The 20139-nt window shown below is 32.2% G+C and overlaps 2 protein-coding genes across 2 annotated transcripts; one reads left to right on the top strand and one right to left on the bottom strand.

The window, feature by feature from the left end:
* The first annotated feature begins 2234 nt into the window (after window positions 1-2234).
* LOC109812542 (vacuolar iron transporter homolog 4) lies at window positions 2235-3503 on the top strand. Its single transcript, XM_020376529.3, has one exon. It carries the CDS (start codon window positions 2302-2304, stop codon window positions 2977-2979), a length of 678 nt encoding a protein of 225 aa, XP_020232118.1. The 5' UTR covers window positions 2235-2301; the 3' UTR covers window positions 2980-3503.
* A 2610-nt stretch (window positions 3504-6113) lies between these two features.
* Window positions 6114-17088, bottom strand: LOC109812527 (eukaryotic translation initiation factor 2 (eIF-2) family protein). The gene is made up of 12 exons (XM_020376514.3): window positions 14694-17088; window positions 13454-13974; window positions 13261-13368; window positions 13071-13171; window positions 12237-12327; window positions 12032-12142; window positions 11889-11954; window positions 9290-9349; window positions 8623-9180; window positions 7492-7611; window positions 7020-7139; window positions 6114-6722 (listed from the first exon to the last, which is right to left on the bottom strand). The coding sequence occupies exons 1-12, from the start codon at window positions 16897-16899 to the stop codon at window positions 6657-6659; spliced, it is 4128 nt and encodes a 1375-aa protein (XP_020232103.2). The 5' UTR covers window positions 16900-17088; the 3' UTR covers window positions 6114-6656.
* Window positions 17089-20139: the final 3051 nt, after the last annotated feature.

The raw sequence follows: 20139 nt of genomic DNA, 5'->3' as shown, positions 1-20139 counted from the left end.
ATTATATCAATGAATCAAATTTATGTGATTTTATTTTATATATTATCGTATTATCGTGTAATCATTTGAGTTCACTTCAAATAAATGATCTTATAAAAAAAATTAGATTGGGTTAGATTAACTCGACTGATATGCAGGCATAGTTCTTTAACAAGCACAAGTTGTTTCTTAACTTTGATTTCCTGATGTATTATATTCTTAATTAAATTTCATAAATTATACTTGTGTTTGGTTTGAGCTGCATTTGTTTTTAGCATCCTGACAGTCAAATTAACAAATGAAATCTCATAAATTATAAATTTAGCTAACTGACATAATTAGAAATACAATTAATCTGATCAAAGCTGTGCTACGCCGACACTGATGTTCTGTTTTTTTTTAATTTTTTATTATTTTTTATGATTCATTCATATTTTCGACACACTTGATAAGTTTTCGTCGTGCGCATAACTGAATCAATTATATATATACAGGGATTTTCTTTATTTTTATAAGCTATTTATACAGGTATAATATACTAATGCTGTTCAAAAAAAAAAAAAAAAAAGGTATAATATACTAATAATGCAAAATTATCATTAGTTTCCCCTTAAAATTTGTTAGCATCCCACATGTCCTAAATTACAATCGAACTATATATGAAAATGGCAAGCATAAAATTTATGAACTACGAACAAACTTATATGAATTTGATGATATATATATCTTTCATCAGTTTGCCAATGCAATACGAAACTCTATATTTGTGGTACTTGACCAAGTGTTATAACTGAATGAACAAAGGTGCCTCAATAATATACTTTTCCCTCTTCTTTTCGCGTGTGAAAAAAAAGCAATTTCATTTTGGTTATCTTTACGTTTTGTCCTTTATCTGAGTCATGCTATATTCATGAGTTTCTGGTCAGGTATAACTTATAACTATAACTTCCTTCAACTCTACATTATTGATTGCTTTTTTATGGGATGGAAGATCTATAATTCTATATATATAATATATGGTCTCTATTAATTATTCATTCACGTCGTGACACTGCAAATACTTTAACTTTGTTTTGAATCGCTATCAGTACCATTCATGATTTTAATTCTAAAATACTAATTTTGTTGGGAATAGCTTTTTATTTGATCAACAGATATGATTTCGGAAACTCTTTGAAAGACGGTTTTTTTTTTCTTTTTATGTGAACAAAAGCAGTGATATTACATTTTCATGAATATTTTTTGCTAGGAGTGTCTGCCCGATATACTACTATATATGGTTAATTAAGATGTTGATATTCTTTTGTTGGGTGTCACTTAATTATGATATAGCTTCTAATATAAATTATATATATCTGGTTTCTTTTTCAATTTTTGAGATTATTATAAAAAATATTATATAAAGTCATATACAAAAATGTCATTATAAATATAATATATATAGGTATATATTTATTTAGTATATAATTATACATAATTTTAATATTAATTTTAAATAAATTTTAACAACATATTTTATATCTTACTATAATATATACTTACATTTTTAATAATATATCAACATATATTATATATATTATATAGATAAAAATAATTTTTAATAATAAATATTGTATCATTATAAAATAAATGTATACAATATATTAATTTTGTTGTATTATATGTATATTTGAGGAATAACATCACATCCACTTGACCCCTTTTAAAACATGGCATGACCGGAAAAGCATAATGACTACTTTATAATGTTTTTATTTTGTTAATTATTTCCTTTATCTAACATAGTTTATGATTATGTTAAACATTTTGTTTAAGAAAAATATATTTATCAATTATTTACATATAATTAAATCTACATTAGTAGAATATATAGTTTATTTTGAATTTATATTTTCATAGTTTTATTTTTTATTATTATTCAAAAAAAAATTGTCAACTAAATATGTGTATTTTATAAACTTTTATTTTTTATTTATTTATTTTTTTAACTATGTATGACTTTGATAGTATAAAAACAATATATGCCCCTAGTTAACAACAGAAATTATGTTGGGATTTATGTAGAATGTTTAAATTACGCATAAACCAACCAAATAGTAATAGTAACTTCTGATGCCCATAATTCATTATAAAATTATCTATAAGACGTAAAAAGGCTCAATAATTTGCAAAAACACACAGAGTTTGACCGCACATTGAAAAAGTTTGCCTCCAAGATGGGCAACTTTTTCATCCATAAATACCCTTCTTTGGTAGCGTGTGTCCTCCACATCCTCCATTGCTTAATCATCTCTTCCTCAAGCATTGTTGTTAACCTTTTTCATGGCATCATCCAATCACTCATCATCCCTAAACCAAACCAAATTCGTCCATCCAAACAACGACCTTGAGCAACAAGAAACCCTAGAGGTTGAAACCAAGGACTTTGACTACTCAAAGCGATCTCAATGGCTCCGTGCTGCAGTCCTAGGAGCCAATGATGGTTTGGTCTCAACAGCATCCCTTATGATGGGTGTGGGAGCAGTGAAGCAAGACATCAAGGTCATGATCCTAACAGGTTTTGCAGGGCTAGTGGCTGGAGCATGCAGCATGGCCATAGGGGAGTTTGTGTCTGTGTACTCTCAGTTGGACATAGAAGTTGCTCAAATGAAAAGAGAGAAGGAAAGGGAGAATAATGGACGACAAAGAGATGAAGTGGAAGATGAGGAAGAGAAAGAGAGCTTGCCAAACCCTATACATGCTGCAGCAGCTTCAGCTTTAGCATTTTCTGTTGGTGCAATGGTGCCTCTTCTTGCAGCATCTTTCATAAGGGAGTATAGGGTGAGGGTTGGTGTGGTTTTGGGAGCAGTGAGCTTTGCTCTTGTGGTGTTTGGTTGGTTGGGAGCAGTGTTGGGAAAGGCTCCAACATTGAGGTCTTGTGTGAGAGTCTTGGTTGGAGGTTGGCTAGCCATGGCTATAACTTTTGGGCTAACCAAGTTGATTGGATCAAGTGGTCTTTAGGCTCACTATGTATCTTCGTGAAGTGAGTTTTGCTAACCGGAATATTGTGTTAATTAAGTTTAGAGTATGTTCAGATATAAATTTGAAAGAGTTTTTTGAGAGTTTTTTTATTGGGAAATAATTTTTATTTTTAGTAAAAAAAACTCTCAAATAAAAACTTATATAAGTTTGTATTAAGACATACTCTTATTTTATATATCCATTTTAATTATCACCTCTCCTACTCCTACGGTGTCCCCTCATTTTTTCTTTTCACAATAAATGATGAGGTGAGACGTGAATAGAAGTTGGCTAGGTAATAAGCTAGCATTGAAAAAATGTAGCTTCAGAAGCTTTTATACGTGTATTAATTGTTTATGTATGGAGAAAAAGAAAAAGAAAAAAGCTTTTGAATGATGAAGTGGGTGGAGATATAAAACAACGATCAAAATTGTGTACGAGCTTTACTTCAGAGAAAAACATGTAAGTGATGTAAATTTTTAATATATGAGTAGCTATGGACTATAGTATTGTTGGATTGAGAAGTGAGAACACTGTACTACAAAAAAGAGGATAAAAATCATTTGTAGTTGGTAAGGGAAATCATACCACGAGTGATTGCATATTATTTGAAAATCCCTATCAAAAGAATATTTTATCTAAATTTCAAGATTAAATCAAAATCATATGTTTAAGGTCAGCGGTTTTTATTAGTTCCAAGTTTTCAAAATTTTAAAATTAAACTCATTTTCATATTTTAAATTATAAATTCATTTTTTATGTTTCCAATTTTTTGCCTCTGTTTTGTTTTTTTCCTTTTAATTTACATGTAAAATTATTTTTCAAAAATAAAAACGGGCCAACTAAGTCAAATAAAGCAAAGTCTACAGAAGTTAGATTCTTTCATAAGAAATGTTATATATAATAACATACAAAAAATGTTACTATAAATATAATATATATAGGCATATATCTATTTAACATATAATTTCATACAATTTTAATGTTGATTTTGAATGAGAGTTAACAACATATTTTATATCACTATAACTTATACCTACACTTTTAAATTATATAACAACATATATTATATTTATTATATAGGTAAAAATAATTTTTGTGTCACTATAAGATACGTGTCACTATATTACAATTTTTTTTAATAGTGATTTCTCATGTATGATTCATTAGATTGGACCAAGTTGTCTAGTTTGAAATATGCAAAAATAACTTGAGATGATGAAACAAAAAATTTGTATTCAATTTTAGAAATAAGCCCAAACGTGATGAAAGCTCGATTTGTGCAAATTTTTGCATGTTAAACCTAAATCAGGCAATAATTATATTGAGTAAAAAAAAGTGTAATTTTATTCATGTTCAAAATTTAAAGTTCAAGTACTACATTTCATTATTTTAAGTTAGATTGATTGTAGGCTCAATGTGGGTCAGGATTAAATAGAAATGTAGGACAAAGAGAGGGGGGAGAAAGAGAAGGAGAGAGGAAGAGAGGGGGAGTGGCAGAGAGAGAGAAAGGGAGAAAGAGAAATAGAAAGAGAGATATAAAGGAAAAGGGAGAGAGGAAGAGGGGGGGTGAGAGTAAAAAAGACGAAGAGAGAGAGGGAAAAAGAGAAACAGAAAGAGAGAGACAAAGAGGAAGAGAAAGGGACTAAGAGTGAAAGAAACAAAACGAGAGAGAAAATAGAAGGAAAGATATTTTTTGTTTTAAAAAGGATATTGTAATTTTTTTTATATACATAAAATTTTATCTTCTAACTTAGAAAAGTTGAATTCTCACTCACTCGTAAAATGATTTTGTTGGAAGTAAGTTAAAAATGGTTCCTAGAAAATTACATTTTTGAGAATTTTTCTTTTAAATAATTATCAAACATGGCAAACCAATATTTTTAATTTAAGATTTTTAAAAACGTAAAAATATTTTACGTATCAAACATTAAATTTTCATCTTCTATCGAATAAGACTAGTTTTAATAAAATTCAAAATAGATGATCTTTGAAATTAAAAAAGAAAATCAAATAATTTCTAACTATATTATTAGAGAACATTTCCAATGATATACTAATATCCTCAATCCAATCACTCGAGCATTTCCAATGGTGTAACACGTCTTTGATTCTTAACTCACTTTTAATGAATCATAGTCAAATCAGATTCAAAAAACTTTACGGTCATTTTACTCCAACAACATAATAACTTGAGAACTTAAAATAAGTTTAACATATTGCTTAATTTTGATAGAAAATTAAATATTAAAATCATTAAAGCCGCTTTCACTTAAGCAATTTAAAGTCGCTTTCATTCGTTCAGTTACTTCTTGACTCATCTTATTAATCCTGCATCCATTAATATTGTTTCGGAATGAGTGTTCTTAAACACATTGAAGATATAAAATATTGTGTGCAAGACACAATTGTACTCTTTAGGTAACTTAATTCATTTATTGTTTGTGAAAAAATAAAGTTAAAATGGGAAATCCATAAGTTAAAAAAAAAAAAAAATCCGCCCAAATTGAAATGAGAAGAAATTAATCTTTCCTTTTTTTTCTATAATAAACTTTAAAACAGAAATGAAAGGAAGAGAAAAGTAATTTTATAAAAGGTATATAATTTATTTATTTACTTTTCTACTTAACCAAACAAGCTAAAAAAAATTATTCCACTTCTTTTCCTTTTATTATATATCTAAACAACACAACTTTTTCAATCTAATTATCTTTTCTATTTTCTCTTTTATCACTCCTTATCCAAACAAAAATATATTAGTAATCACCGTGATTGATTAGTTCTCATAGATCACTCGCTGATTACCGCTACACGAGAATGAGAATGCAATAGCTCATCATTGGAAAATATTTCCTTCGTTACAAAAAGGATGAAAATCACAACCAAATAGTGGAGCCACTCAGGAGACGCTTGATTAGATAATTTCGTAACCAATGCAAAACAAAGTGGGAAAATTTGGCAAATTAATGCCCTCGTGTTAGCCATGCAAATTGGGTAATCACCACAAACTACTTTAACCATTTAGAAAAACATAGATGTACTCGAAAATTGCCCTAGAAGAGAGACTAGGGTTATGGATAAGGAGCTGCGAATGCCAAAACATTCAAACACAATAACTTTAGGCTCCACGTGGCTCAGTTGAAACTTTGCCATTACTAACGGCTTCCATAACCAAATACTTGGTAGGAACATCAAAAGGATACATAACTCGCAAAAAAAAAAAAAAAAATTGGCTACAGATGGAAAATTTTGTACAAAATTAGTACACTCGGAAAACAAAAGTGAATACTTTATAGTTAAATCAATAATTACTCCCGTAAAATTTTGATTTTCCTCACTGAAATGCATTTAGAACCCTTATTTGCTTCCATGTATACCACAGATATGTATATATATGGTAGTAATTCACAAAACTTGGACCTTGCCAGTTTCCATTTTCGCATCCTTTTGTCCTGAGCTTTTCCACCTAACAGAGCATTTGGAGCATCGACTATGTAAGTTATTTTTGCATCTCCATGACACAGCACCATCTTCTCTGAATCATCGTATCAGCTTTACTGGTCTCCATGGTGGATCCAATCGCATCCTCAACAAATCCTTCGAAGTGTTGCATAAAACCAAACATTTCTCTAAAACCTCATTTTTCTCGAATGAATACTCGAGTGCCTCAAGTCTCCTCATTGTATCTTGAAAAGATTCTTCAATTTCACAACCAACCTCCATTCCTCCATAGATAGATCATCCTATATCAATCAACAGATGTAAATTTAAGAACATTTTCAACTAAATCCACAAACAGTTAAAGAGAACTATTAGCAACACATTCTCTAACTATTTCTAACATATACTTTCCTTGATTAAAAATTATTAAAAATACAAAAAACACAAATAAGGTTCACCAAATAAGTGGAACCCACACAAATATGAGATTTTAAACAATTTCAGCCAACAATAGAACGTATTAGAAAGAATATTTGCTAGCATTTCTAACTTCTAAGTCAAATACACATAGATCATGATGTTTGTTATTATAAACTTACCCGGTAATTAGTTTTGAGTATATCAATAGATCTCCGTGAAATATGGCTTACAAGTTCATCATCAATCTCAAAATGCCTCCCAAACATTTTTTGTTGCTCTTCAGGATTGCTGCCAATAATCTGTAAAAAAAATTCCAGCATATCAGTAAGATTGCCACCAATACACCGCAGCTAAAAATAATCATTCCATTTCTCCCTATTATCCACCTCTTCACTTTTCTCAATCACCATGTCTACTTGATCGCAGTAAATCATGAAAATGGATTATGACATTTTGTCAATGCAATAAAACTATTACATCAAATACTTTAAAAGCAGGTATTTATGATCTTTTCTCCTTTTCAACATTGTGCAACTTATAAGCTTTTTGCTTCTTGTTACGTAAACAGAGTCTTTTGTTCCATTTTCATTGGGGACAACTTTGTGAGCTGAGGCTCATTATTGAGGATCTAATTTCAGTCCAAGAACATACCTTAATGGCTACTTTCTGCCCCTTCTTTGCATAATCAACGGGTTTATGGTTATTTTCAATGGACACAATGCGACCAATATCAATGAACTCTCTAGAAGGAATACATATTGGAGTCCCAATCTGTCATATAATAGACTATGTTAGATACAAATTTAAAGAAACTAAAACAAATAATTTTTTGCACATTGTGAACAATAGACTTCAGAACAAAACTTGACCACCGTTAACATCATCAACCCAAAAACTGAAGAAAGTAGGGTTCACAGAGATCAAACTGAAAAATAATGTTAAAGCATCTCGAATGAGGCACACAAATAAAATAAGCACACAATAACTAATGATAAAACATGGGTACAGCATCAAATATAGAAGCACATGGAATATAAGGGTGGAAACAAGTAACAAAATAACCATTTGGACAAAAAAATCTAGCTCTCCAGCATTTTTTGATACAGAATAGATATAAAAAATAATCAATTGATAAATTATGTAGCTTGATGAGGATCAAACAAGATTATTCAAGTTCTACATTTAGTTTATACTCTGTATGACAACTCCACGAGTTTAAGATGTCATAGGCTCATAGCTAAAGACATACAATTCTAATAGTGAGATCTCCTACAAACTTAGACTCCATATTGAAATCCATAGTTCAAAGTCTTCCAAGTGTGACCAACAGAAGCCTAGTTGTATTTGAGTAGTTGCAAAATGAGATCGAAAATGAAAAACAAGGATACAATGATTTTTTGTTGCTTAGTAAAGGGTTAATAGTCAGTTTCAGCACACTTTCATAATAAAAGGTGGCCAAAATTTGAGGGGTGGAGTATAAATAAAACAAGTTACACTCCACATTCACTTTTCCAATACTTCGGTTGTACCAACTACCAAGCAAGTCTGAAATAATTTACATTCTAAAATTTCCACCTACCCATATCGTAGCTAGTCAAAAAACCACACAAGCCTAAACTTATCAAAGAGGAAAAGAAATATAATTGCTAATTCCTTCATCAAAAATAGATTCAAATGAAAATAAAACTGCTAGATTTACTCCAGGCAAAAAGCCCCTTGTATCAACAAAATAGTTATTCACATGAGACAATGCAGCCATGTTAAAAATACAAAAAATAATACCTTCAAGATGCCTTCGAGGATATCAACTCCCAAAACAATTGGGTCCTTCTTGTTGAAAATGCAATTTGGTAAGATTTTCATAACAGATGGGAAGACTGCCTCATCAGCAGCTTCTCTCTTTTTCTCCTCCTTAATGTTGTCAATATAAGCTTTAAATTGATCGAACAGATGATAAATGATATCAGCAATGAATATCTTCACACCCAATTCATCTGCCAGTTCCCTAGCCTCAGGAGTAACTTTGACATCAAATGCCAATATAGCTGCATATTCTCGCTTCTTTTCAAGCATTACACTGGCCTTCATTACATCCTTTTTATGTACAGGGCCTATGCTTATACCACTAACAGGGATGCTCACTTCCGGGGTTTTCAAAAACTCCAATAATGCTTCCAAGGAGCCAAGGGTAGATGCCTGTACACAAACACCTTCACCAGTCCTGTCAATCCTGCTCATGACTGACCGCATATCCTCCATGGCTGATTCTTTAACATCTTCCAAGTCATCATCAGGCTTCACCACATATAAACCAGTGCCAGCAATGGCATGTTCAAGCCCCTGAATAAAACACAAAATAAAACCAAAGTTTAAACATTCATAAGCATATGAAAGACAACTGGAAAAAAAAAATTGGCATAAGAACAAGTCAGATCAATATCAGAAGTACCTGAGCGGTGATTTTTATACCCATTGCAGCTTTGATTTCTTTGTGATGAAGGTATGTTCCCTGAAATTAGACCATTATTACTGTGTTGTAACATGTAAGGAATACTAAATAATACACTCCCTCTGCCTAGATGGAATTTTCCATTATAAAACGTATTACACAGTAAACATAAGATTGACGTTGGTATACATGAATGAGATATTACCTATTCAAATAGTTTTCTTGTCTAAATTAATCATCCAAGACCCACCACCCCACCAACAGCTATATTTGTAAATCAAATGGTGAGTGGAATTTAAAGGAACAAAATGGAATGGAGTAGAACATAATGGAATGCAGTACCATTTCACTGTCCAGATAATTTATGATGAAATGAAAAAGAAAAAAGCTGGTTCCATACCATATCCTTCAAAATTGAAGGGGAAGAGAAAGAGGGGCACCAGATGGAATGGAATGCATTCGAATTGGTTCCATTCCATTTCATCTTATTTCAAACAATCAAAACAATGGAACCTAGTGTTGCTCCATTCCATCCCACTTCATTTCAATCCAAACATGGTCTTTGGTTACAAAACATCATAAATTTCTATGATTGAAAGACCTCTTCCAACTTGAATTACTGGAATGGTACCATTATAATCACTGAAATTTCTTAATTCTAGCTTATATAAATCTCAATTATCTTGACAAAGACACATCAGTTACAGAATTTTAAAAACTCAGAGCTTAATAAGCCTTTCAAATACATGCATTTAGTGCAATGCAATGTTGTCAAATAACAGTTATAATGGCGTTATAACCGAAAAACATCACAGTTTGGACCAGAACCACCATTCGCCATCCATTTTATGAAGGATTTTGGCGGCATTCACCATTTCCATTATGGCAGCTGCCATGGCCATGGCATCGAAAAGCTTTACAATGGTCATGGTGGTCCATGGCATTTTTAAAATAAAAAAAACCTATTTTTGGACTTCAACCCAGCCCCAAATGGAGTGAGACCTTAGTTTTTTTGCTTGACTCAATTTGATCTCCCTTCGTAGTTGCAAACGTAAACAGCAGTCACTCAACTGAACCCTAGGTTCGTAAACCTCTTTGGTCACCTTCATTCAACTTCAACCATCACTCATCGGTCACCTTTCCGGCCATTGACCTAAACCGCAGTGGTCCAACTCACTGACGAGCAACTCCAGCAAACATCTGCATCGAACGCAGCAACATGTTTTTTTTGTTTTCATTTTTAATCCTACTTCTTTCTTCATCTTTTCTTCATCTGCTTGTTGCTGCCTATTTTTTCATTCTATCTTTTTTTTTCTACTTCTTCCTTCATTTGCATCTGTTGGTGCGTCCACAGCAACATTTTTTCAATTTTAATCCTACTTCTACCAGTTGGGTCCAATTTAAGTTCCTATACCGTTCTAAGTTCTAACATTGAGTTCCTATTTTATTGTTCCTTTTCTTATTTTTAGGACAATGTCTAGCAACCCAAACCAAAGTCAGACATCTGCACCTTTTTGTTGTGTTCTAATCAATTATGTTAATGAGACTGATGAATTATGGTATTGCTATGGTATTTAACTATTTAAGTTGATATTATATTGTTTTTTAATTTACTTTTGCTTCTTGTCATTTATTTTTTTGATGTTTATATATATAGTCTGACATATGTTTATAAAGGATTTTCGGCTCACCACCATAAACCATTATTCATTGTCAATAACATTTGTACAATGTGAAAATGAGTATTTTTTTCATTCATCAAAAGCAAAATTGATTCCAGAGCTTTTATTTTGAAAAATGACGATTCTCTTTCATATCCTAAAGGCATGCCAGCATACAAACACTGCATAAGCTACAGCAAAAAAAAGGTGAGTTATAGATCCTAGGGGGCACAAAAGCAAACTAAACGTCTAAACCACACATGAACTCTCTTGTTGTAAAACTTACCTTACAGGACTAGATTTACACATGGTTTTGGCCTCAATGCACAGTTACTAGAATAGAAGGATATTTCTTTTAAATAATACTTTTGAAGAATTTAAACTTTTACAAGTTCACTTGTAAAGCTTACTAGTTGAGTTTACCGAATAAACTCTAACTCTAGAGGTTGACAACCTTGGCCACAAACTTAGACACATAAGGAGTCACTTAAGCAATTGATTTGTTCCAGGCCTCTAACAGGGAATGCATATCTTCCCAAGAGTTTCATCTTAACCAGCGCATTATTTACATTAAGAATCATTAATCAAACTCCATTATTTGGCATATGAATGAGAAAAAAAAAATCCAATTAGTAAGTGAATGCAGCCTCTGTTTATGTGGCTCAGCTCTGCCATGTTAAGCATAATGGTCAGGGACTCATAATCCTTTCTTTAGATTCCAACACATTTTAATATCACTGGAACTCATTCAAAGTTCAATGTCTTTTTTCCTTCAAAAACCATACTTACATACAAATCAATAAATTCAGACCAAATAATTTCTTGGTCACAAATAGTAGAAAGTTATATAGCAAAGTTCTAATTTTCCTATCAAGTAATTACTATTAAATATCATAAGAAAATAAACAAACAAATAATTTGTAGCCATATGCCCGTACCTTGACACGAAGTTCCTTCATTGGATGAGGTGTTAATAAAGCTCGAATTGTGGTAACAATTGGCCCCTATAATAAAAATTTCATTAGGCTGAACAAGGGAACAGGCACTAATAGATGATACAGTGAGGGTTTAAGATGCTTGCCTGCATTCCACAGACGACTATTTGTTCTCCTTCATGAAGAACACCATTAACTAAAACAACATCAATAGTAGTTCCATGGCCTTCAACTACCTTCACCTCTAAAACAGTACACTGATGGCCACAATCAACAAATAATTAGGTCCCTACAGTTAAACCATCATAAAGTATTCAACCAGCTTTTATATTATGTAACATTAAAGCTAACCTGCACTTCTTCACTGTATGTAAGTTTCTCAACCATTGTTTTTTGGGTCCATTGAACCAATAGTAATAACAAATCAGGAATTCCTTCACCACTGAAATATAAAAACTCAAAAAGTCAATACAACACCACCCATATGAAAAGCATTAAGCAGATTCTGTAACAGTTTTAGGCAACACTGATAAAAGATAGATTCTGCCCCAAGGCAAATTTTAGGCAGCGACCCTGTCTTCTCCCACCAAATCACATTTTTTTAGATATATTCTGATGGAGCTCAGACAGGTTGAACACATTTTGAAACATTCCAAAGAAGTAAAGATGTTCTGGAACACACTGAAATATCAGGATCAGTACAAGATGCTTCATAATAGTGTCGACCATTTTAAAAGTAAATGGACTAAAACATGATCAAAACCAACAAAATATTTGATTTAGAAATTGGGCTCTTCTGAAATGAAGCTAAGTGTGATAATATTGCCTATAATGACATCAGGTTTGTGCTAGTAAAAAACATGTGTATGTAATTACAGATTTCAGACATCTATGCCTTAGTATTGTCCCATTTGGAATGTTAGGTTTGTGCAGGAAGAGCAGTAGCATCAGTCTAAAGCATAACTCATCCATTTACATTGTTCATAATGACAAAGGAGACATCAGCATTCATCAGACCATAGAACTTGATCCAATGGCATTTTTCACCACATGATAGAAATGGTGAAAAACCCAACTAATGGTCTCCAAAACCAGTCCCCGTGTCAATGACCAGTCCAAAATTATTCCGTTCAACACAGGAAGTGATGTGGTAGAGTATCATCGCTACAGGGCTATCACAATTACCTTATTGCACTTGTAGGCACAATGCTGAACGTTTCTCCCATTTCTTTGTTTTTATAATACAACTCAGTATTCAGGCCCTGTTCCTTGAATTGAGTAATAATCTAGCAATGAAACAGAAGAAAATTAGGGCTGCAAACAATAACAAAATAGCCTAGTGCACCTGATTTAGAATATATATATATATTGCTACCTGAGTGAGCCTCATATTAAACTCATTTTGAACATCCTTAGTCTGCTGCTTAATTGCTTTAACAATTGGAGAATTGCGACATGTTTTCCACCCATAAAGCCTGTCAACCTGCAATGTTTGAAGAACAGTGTGACAGACATTAACATAATCTATTGGATAAAAACTCATAAAAGTGCAAGACATAAATACTCACCTTATTCAAGGCAACAATGAATTCTGTATTCCTCATCTTTAATAGATTTAGTGATTCTATTGTTTGTTGCTCTAACCCATGCATAATGTCAACAACCAAAATTGCAATATCACATAGACCTGAACCCCGAGACCTCAAGTTAGTAAATGACTCATGCCCTGGGGTATCAATAACCAGTAGACCAGGAACTTTCAGCTTTGCATCAGCTTTCAGTTCCTTTGTTCTATCACGTATATTCTCAGCAGGAAAGTATGTTGCACCAATCTGTTGTGTGATACCACCAGCCTCACCCTCCTGAACATTAGTACCTCGAATACAGTCCAGCAGCTTAGTTTTGCCAGTATCCACATGCCCCATGATACAGCAAATAGGGGAGCGGAGGTTCTCATCATTAGGCTTAGGAGGCACAGCAGACTTTTGTGGTTCCCTGTTGTTATTTTTGTTCATAGTGACTGCTTTAGCCTGCTTTCCATTTTCACCTTCTTCATCCACAGGCTTAGAAACAGTTTTATTAGAAGCACCTGTTGCATAGGAGGAAAAAAAAACAATTTTAAATTAGCAGGAAAGTAGTTATTACTTAACAATCAAAAGATTCAATTTTACTAGGGAAATAAAAGTACAAGCCAAAATCCTTCCACTCAACCCCTCAGACTCTTGATGACACATAACAGTAACAACCGAATACATGCTACAGGTACAGGGGGGACTACTTGGGTCAATCAAACACCATTGAATGTGCACAAAGAGACAGAATTAGTTTAGTCACACGTGCCACAGGGAGATCTACTGCTTCCTGTTTCCCCCTAACTCTCTCTAAGAACAATAACATTTTTTTTAATCTGAAGCAAGGGTGGAGATACATAATGCATTACACTGTCAGGATGCCAGATCTGACACCAAGTCACCAATTCCAGTAATCAGTAGAATCTTTCAACAATTTACTACATTATGGAAGCAGGTGAAACAATTAACATAACCAATAAGTTTTGGTCACTTGTTAGCATAAAAAAGATTCCAAAACTAAGTTCTTCGTCAAAAATTCAAAGCCCCGTCAGTTTCTAATTCTATATGCCAAAATAAGTTCATAGATCATAGATGTATTCTATTATGCTAGCTATAATAAGGGTACAATAACAGGGACCAGAACTCTGGCACCAAGCTTCTTATTTTCAATCATAAAAGAGGTCTCAAGCAGGAATAAACAAGCAAAAAAAAAAAATCAATAAAATGCAAATCTCACCAGCATTCTGAGCAGGTAAAGCATTTTTAATCTCCTTTTTGACAATAGGTACAGGCTCTGAGTCAGCCTCTTCATCAGCAAATGCGCCTTTGGCATTCAGATTAACATCATCCCAGCTTTTTGCATCCCATTCATCCTCTTCATCATCTTCTGCTTCAGCCTCTTCAACAGCTACAGGAGCTTCAACTTTCTCATCCACTTGCACTGACTCCACTTCTTCAATCTTTTCTGGTTCCTCTGAGGCCAAATCAGTGGTAGCTTCCCTTGCTTCAACACTTTCAGCTGTCTGAGCAGCAGCACCATTCTGATTCCGTTGATTTTGTTTTAATTTCTTTGTCTGATATATGGGTTTTTTGGCCGGAGCACCAGACTCCCCAGAAGGGAGAGTCATACCCCCTGTATTATTGAGAATCTGCCTCCTCATTGCCTCCAAACGCCGGGCTTCTTCCTTCTGCTTTCCAGATAACAGTTTACCTTCTTGCTTTTTCTTCTGGAGTTTCTCCTTTTCTCTTTCCTTCTTTCTACGTCTAGCCTCCTCTGCCTGTCTCTCAAGTTCCTCTTGCTTTCGTCGCTCCTCTTCCTCCTTCCTTAACCTCTCCTCCTCTTCTCTTTTCTTCCTTTCTTCAGCCTCTTTTCTTCTAGCTAGTGCCTCTTGCATCTCCCTAACATGCTTTGGCACTTTCTTATCAGCCGCTTTAGTCTTTGACTCATTCTTCTTTGATTCAATAATCTCAGCTTTAACCTCTGCTGTTTCTTTTTCTGGCACACTTCCTGCTGCTGCTGCTGCGGCCGCAGCTGCCTTCTTCTCCTTTTCCTTTTCCTTTTTCTTCTTCTTCTTCTTTGCAGCAGCTGACTCTACAGTCTCGTCTTCACCCTCCTTTTCCCCAGAGGCATCAGCAACAGGACCTACTTCAGGAGTGGGCTGAACTTTATCATCCTGCGGTGCAACAGCTGTGGGTTTTGGCACAGGAAGGGCCTCACCAAGCTCTGCAAGAAGTTTGTCCAGATCCTCCTCCTCTTGAGCAGTTCTTCCACTCTTTTTCTTATTCTTCTTCTTATTTTTAGAAGTTTCAGCAAACCCTTCACTCTTATTTGCATTGGTGTTGCCAGCATCACTGGGCTGCTCAGGCTCAACTACATCCACATTTTCACTCCCAAGCCCAAATTCATCACTCCCTTTGGCAGCAGCACCACTGCCTTTCTTCTTAGATGACTTCTTTTTACCAGAAAACGTAACTAAAGAAAGGTCATCCTCATCCTTGTTATCACCACCTTTACCAGACTCATCATCCTCGACTGAAACACCTTTGCTAGCCGAATTAACAGTCTTTCTTGAAGACTTCTTTTTCTTACCAGAGAAAGTGATTGGTCCAATGTCGTCATCATCATCACCATCCTCCTTTTCATCCTTATTCTCCTCTCCATCATCAATCTCACCGAGAACCGCAGCTGAAAACACAGACCCACCCTTCTTACTCCCTTTGGAAGACTTCTTCTTCCCCGTGAAAGTAATAACAGGCTCATCAGCATCAACATCCTCATCCTTATCATCCACAACCTCACCATCCTCATCATCATCAATAGCATCAAAAGCCGAGGCAGTGAACAAACTGCCACCGACACTGCCTTTCTTCGAACTCTTGGAGGACTTCTTCTTGCCAGAAAAACTAACCACTGGCTCATCCTCCTCCTCCTCACCACCCTCCCCATCATCAATAGCATCAAAAGCAGATGCACTGAACACACTGCCACCACTTTTCTTCGATGGCTTCTTCTTACCCGAAAAACTCACCACAGGCTCATCCTCATCCTCCTCACCCATTAACTCAGATTTCTCTTCTTCATCACCTTCCTCATCACCAAGCAAACCAAAGCCAGACGCAGTGAACCCACTGCTCCCACCACCTTTCTTATTTTTCCCCTTCTTCTTCCCAGCAAACACAACCTCAGGCACATCCTCGTCATCATTAACCTCAACATCATCATCATCATCATCATCGTTAACATTATTCTTAGCTTTAGCATTACCTTTTTTACCTTTCTTCTTCCCAGCAGGCTTCTCCTCCGGCGCCGGCTCCTCAGAGAGCTCCGTTCCGATGGCGTACTCGTCGTCGTCGATGAGCAGCGCCTTCTTCTTCGATTTCCCGGCGGCGCCTGGCTGCGAGGCGTTCTCGTCGTCCCTCGCCGAAGGCTTCTTCCTTCCCATGGCGGATTAGGGTTTTGTCTTGCGTTGGATTGACGGAACTGCAAAAGGAGATCGATACGAAGCAAATGCGTGAGAGGAACAGAATAAGATCGAAATCCGCAGCGAAGGGGAAAGAAAAAAAGCGAAAATGAATCTGCGTTGTGCGAGAGATGGATAGAGCGGCGATGAAGCCCTGAAAGAATGTGTTTATGTTAAACGCTAAATAGTAAATAGTAAATAGTAAATAGTAATACTAGTATTATATATCTATTTATACGTAATAATTAATAAAAGAGGCGAGAGTTATAAAATAATACCAGTAACGCACTCAAACACTGTTTTTCATCTAGCTAGGGTTAGTATTTGTAGTTCTGTGTAAGTTAATGTAAGTGACAACGATTTATATTTTGTTAACAAGGGTTTCAATGGTATCTTTAGATATGAAATAGATTTCTTTTTTAAGAAATATATAATAAGATTTTATTTTTACAATAAATATTTTGTGCAAATATTATAATAATTAAAAATAACTTTGAAAATGAATGAAAGTCGGATAAGATCAAAATATACTATTTTTAATTAATATTGTTGTTTTTCCAATTATAAAAAGCTTTAATACTTTTTTCACTTTTATATATTACTAATATCATGTGTATTACATAGGTTAAGTATTTATAATGTTATATATAATTAAAATTTATACCAAATTATATATAAATAAATATTATATTTAAATATATATGTTATATTTAAAATTTATATAAATAAATATTTTTAAATATTTTAAATTTATAATAAATAATTTATATTATAATATAAAATTATTTTATTTATAAATATTTTTTTTATATATTAAAAATTAATTTATAAATAATTATGATAAATAATGATTACATTATATAAAAAATTAAAAAAATTAAAATTTTTATCTTAAAAAAATAATTAAAAATACTTCCATATAAGATAACTATTCATATTTAAGACATTGGAATTAATTATATTTTTTAAATTGAAATACAATAACTAAAACACTAATGTCACAATAATCATTAAAGGTTATATAATTCAAATGTAAATATGAAAAAAAATGACAAAAAAAATATGGAGAAAAAAATTACATTTGCAAATTAATAATATAAGTTATGGTGAGCGATGGGTACTCTATATTCCTATAAGAATGGAAGTTAAAATTTCTAATAATTACCTTTTTCCACTAAAAAATATTAATTTCATAATATATTATAAGTTAAAATATATTTTTAGTCCTTATTTATTTTAGATCAAGTTGGTCATTCTATTATTTTATCTCACTAATTTGGTTAATTTAATAACATATGACAAAATGTGAGAATGCTACATTAATAAAAATTAACGTTGTTAGTGTAAAAAGCTAACAAAAAGGACCAATTTGACTAATCAAAGTAGAACTTTTAAACTTAAAGAAGAATCAAACTGAAACTTAAAATAAAAACAAGAGACAAACATTATATTTTAGCATATATTTGAAGTCTACGTCTTAAAGAATTTTAAAATTATTCGAGATAATATTGAATATAAAACTTGTATATATCATAAGGTGTGTTATTTTTTTTCCATGTCCATGTCCGCTGATTTTCTAACTCAACACTCATGAAAAAATTACATTGATAAAATAAAATATAATATAAGTTAATAAAAAAGTGTAAAATAGACATATCACTTTTATTAATATTTGCTTATAAAAGACATTGCGTGTTTTTGTGAATTATTTGAAAATAAATAATAAATAATTAAAATTTATACAATAATGAATGGTTATTAGAAATATTGAGGTTATAAAGTGAAATGTACAAAAAAGTAATAAAAATTTTGTAATTTATAAAAGGATAATTATAAAAGTAAAATTGTCTAAAAATATGAATACCAAATAGGTGAATCCCTTTTATTAATAATAATATAAATTACATATATACATATATATATATATATATATATATATATATATATATATATATAAATGTAGATATAGGTTATACAAATTGATTAGAAGTGACAATGTGAATCAACACACTTAAAATAAAGCAAGACAAGTTGACACACCAAAAAAATAAGTCAAAGAATATATCAAATCTTACTTTGTGGAGTTAACCAGCTTTTGCATATTAGTGAGTTTAAAATGATGAATTTGACCAACTTTCAACCTACCTAATCTTTTTTTAAAAAAGAAAACCTTAATTAAAGAATTTTAATACAAATCACCACTTTAATTTATAATTTTATTATTATTTATAAAATTGATTAAACGAGTTAAATTTTTTCATGCAAAAGAATCAAAATAATATATATTTTTATAATTAAATTATAAGTTTGAAAATTAATCCCAATTTAAACTAATGTTACTCAAACAAAATGAAAAATAAAAAAATATAGTCTTAAAAAGGACACTTTACATGAAAATGTACCAAAAGAAAACATGTAATTAAAATAATATATATAATCCACTTAAAATGAGAATAAATATCTAAAAAGAAAAGTTAAACTATAACATAAAAAACATTAATTCAATGTAAATTTATCTTTTAAAACCATAATTTTTTTTTTTTGACAAATCAATCCACCAAATCAACAAGTTAATCCCTTTGCATTGACGAATTAAGCTAAACGAACAGTGAATTTGTTTATCAAACCCAATTTACCAAGAAAATGTATATTAACTCGTGAAGTTCAACTCACATTCCCTAATTGACAAAAACATTATAACAGAGTTAGAAGGAAAGAAAAAGTCCAAAAAATAAAAGAAGTAATTTTTCTCCAATTGATGGGTCATGCAAATCTCCTGTGTTTGGGGCCAATAAAGATATCAATCTAATTTTTTTTCAAGCTCATCAACATCTCAATAACTCAATAACAATCCCGTTAATAACTTTATTTTCATGAACCTTCAGTGTACAACTTTTATACAGTGAACTTAATAGAAATTAACTCGAATATGATTTTTAAAGGAGCTATTATAAACACCAATAAACTTTCTAAAAACTATACAATCAGGGATTGAATGATATTATAAAAAACCTCTATACTATAACAGTATAAACATTTATACTATAAAAAATTCTAATAATAATTATCCCTATTTCTTGAACCACCCTCCAAAATAATCATCATTAATTATTATCCAGCATTTATGCTGGATGCATAACGAAATATAAACAAAATAAAATTTACATAATTAAATTTGCTGGGGAAAGTTTGATATTTACTTCTCTTAGATCTGATGTTCAT

Source organism: Cajanus cajan, chromosome 7 (assembly GCF_000230855.2).
Source record: "Cajanus cajan strain Asha chromosome 7, NIPB_CcT2T_4, whole genome shotgun sequence".
Classification (NCBI taxonomy): Eukaryota; Viridiplantae; Streptophyta; class Magnoliopsida; order Fabales; family Fabaceae; genus Cajanus; species Cajanus cajan.
Note: the sequence above shows the minus strand (reverse complement) of the source record. Positions and strands in the feature narration are given on the sequence as shown.

Excerpts from the sequence above, each read along its gene's own strand:
- LOC109812542 (XM_020376529.3), top strand. The coding sequence starts at position 2,302 with ATGGCATCATCCAATCACTCATCATCCCTAAACCAAACCAAATTCGTC.
- LOC109812527 (XM_020376514.3), bottom strand. The coding sequence starts at position 16,899 with ATGGGAAGGAAGAAGCCTTCGGCGAGGGACGACGAGAACGCCTCGCAG. Across the intron at positions 12,143-12,236 it reads CATACAGTGAAGAAGTGCAG|TGTACTGTTTTAGAGGTGAA; the intron begins GTTAGCTTTAAT and ends TGTGGCCATCAG. Across the intron at positions 6,723-7,019 it reads TACTCAAAACTAATTACCGG|GATGATCTATCTATGGAGGA; the intron begins GTAAGTTTATAA and ends TGATTGATATAG.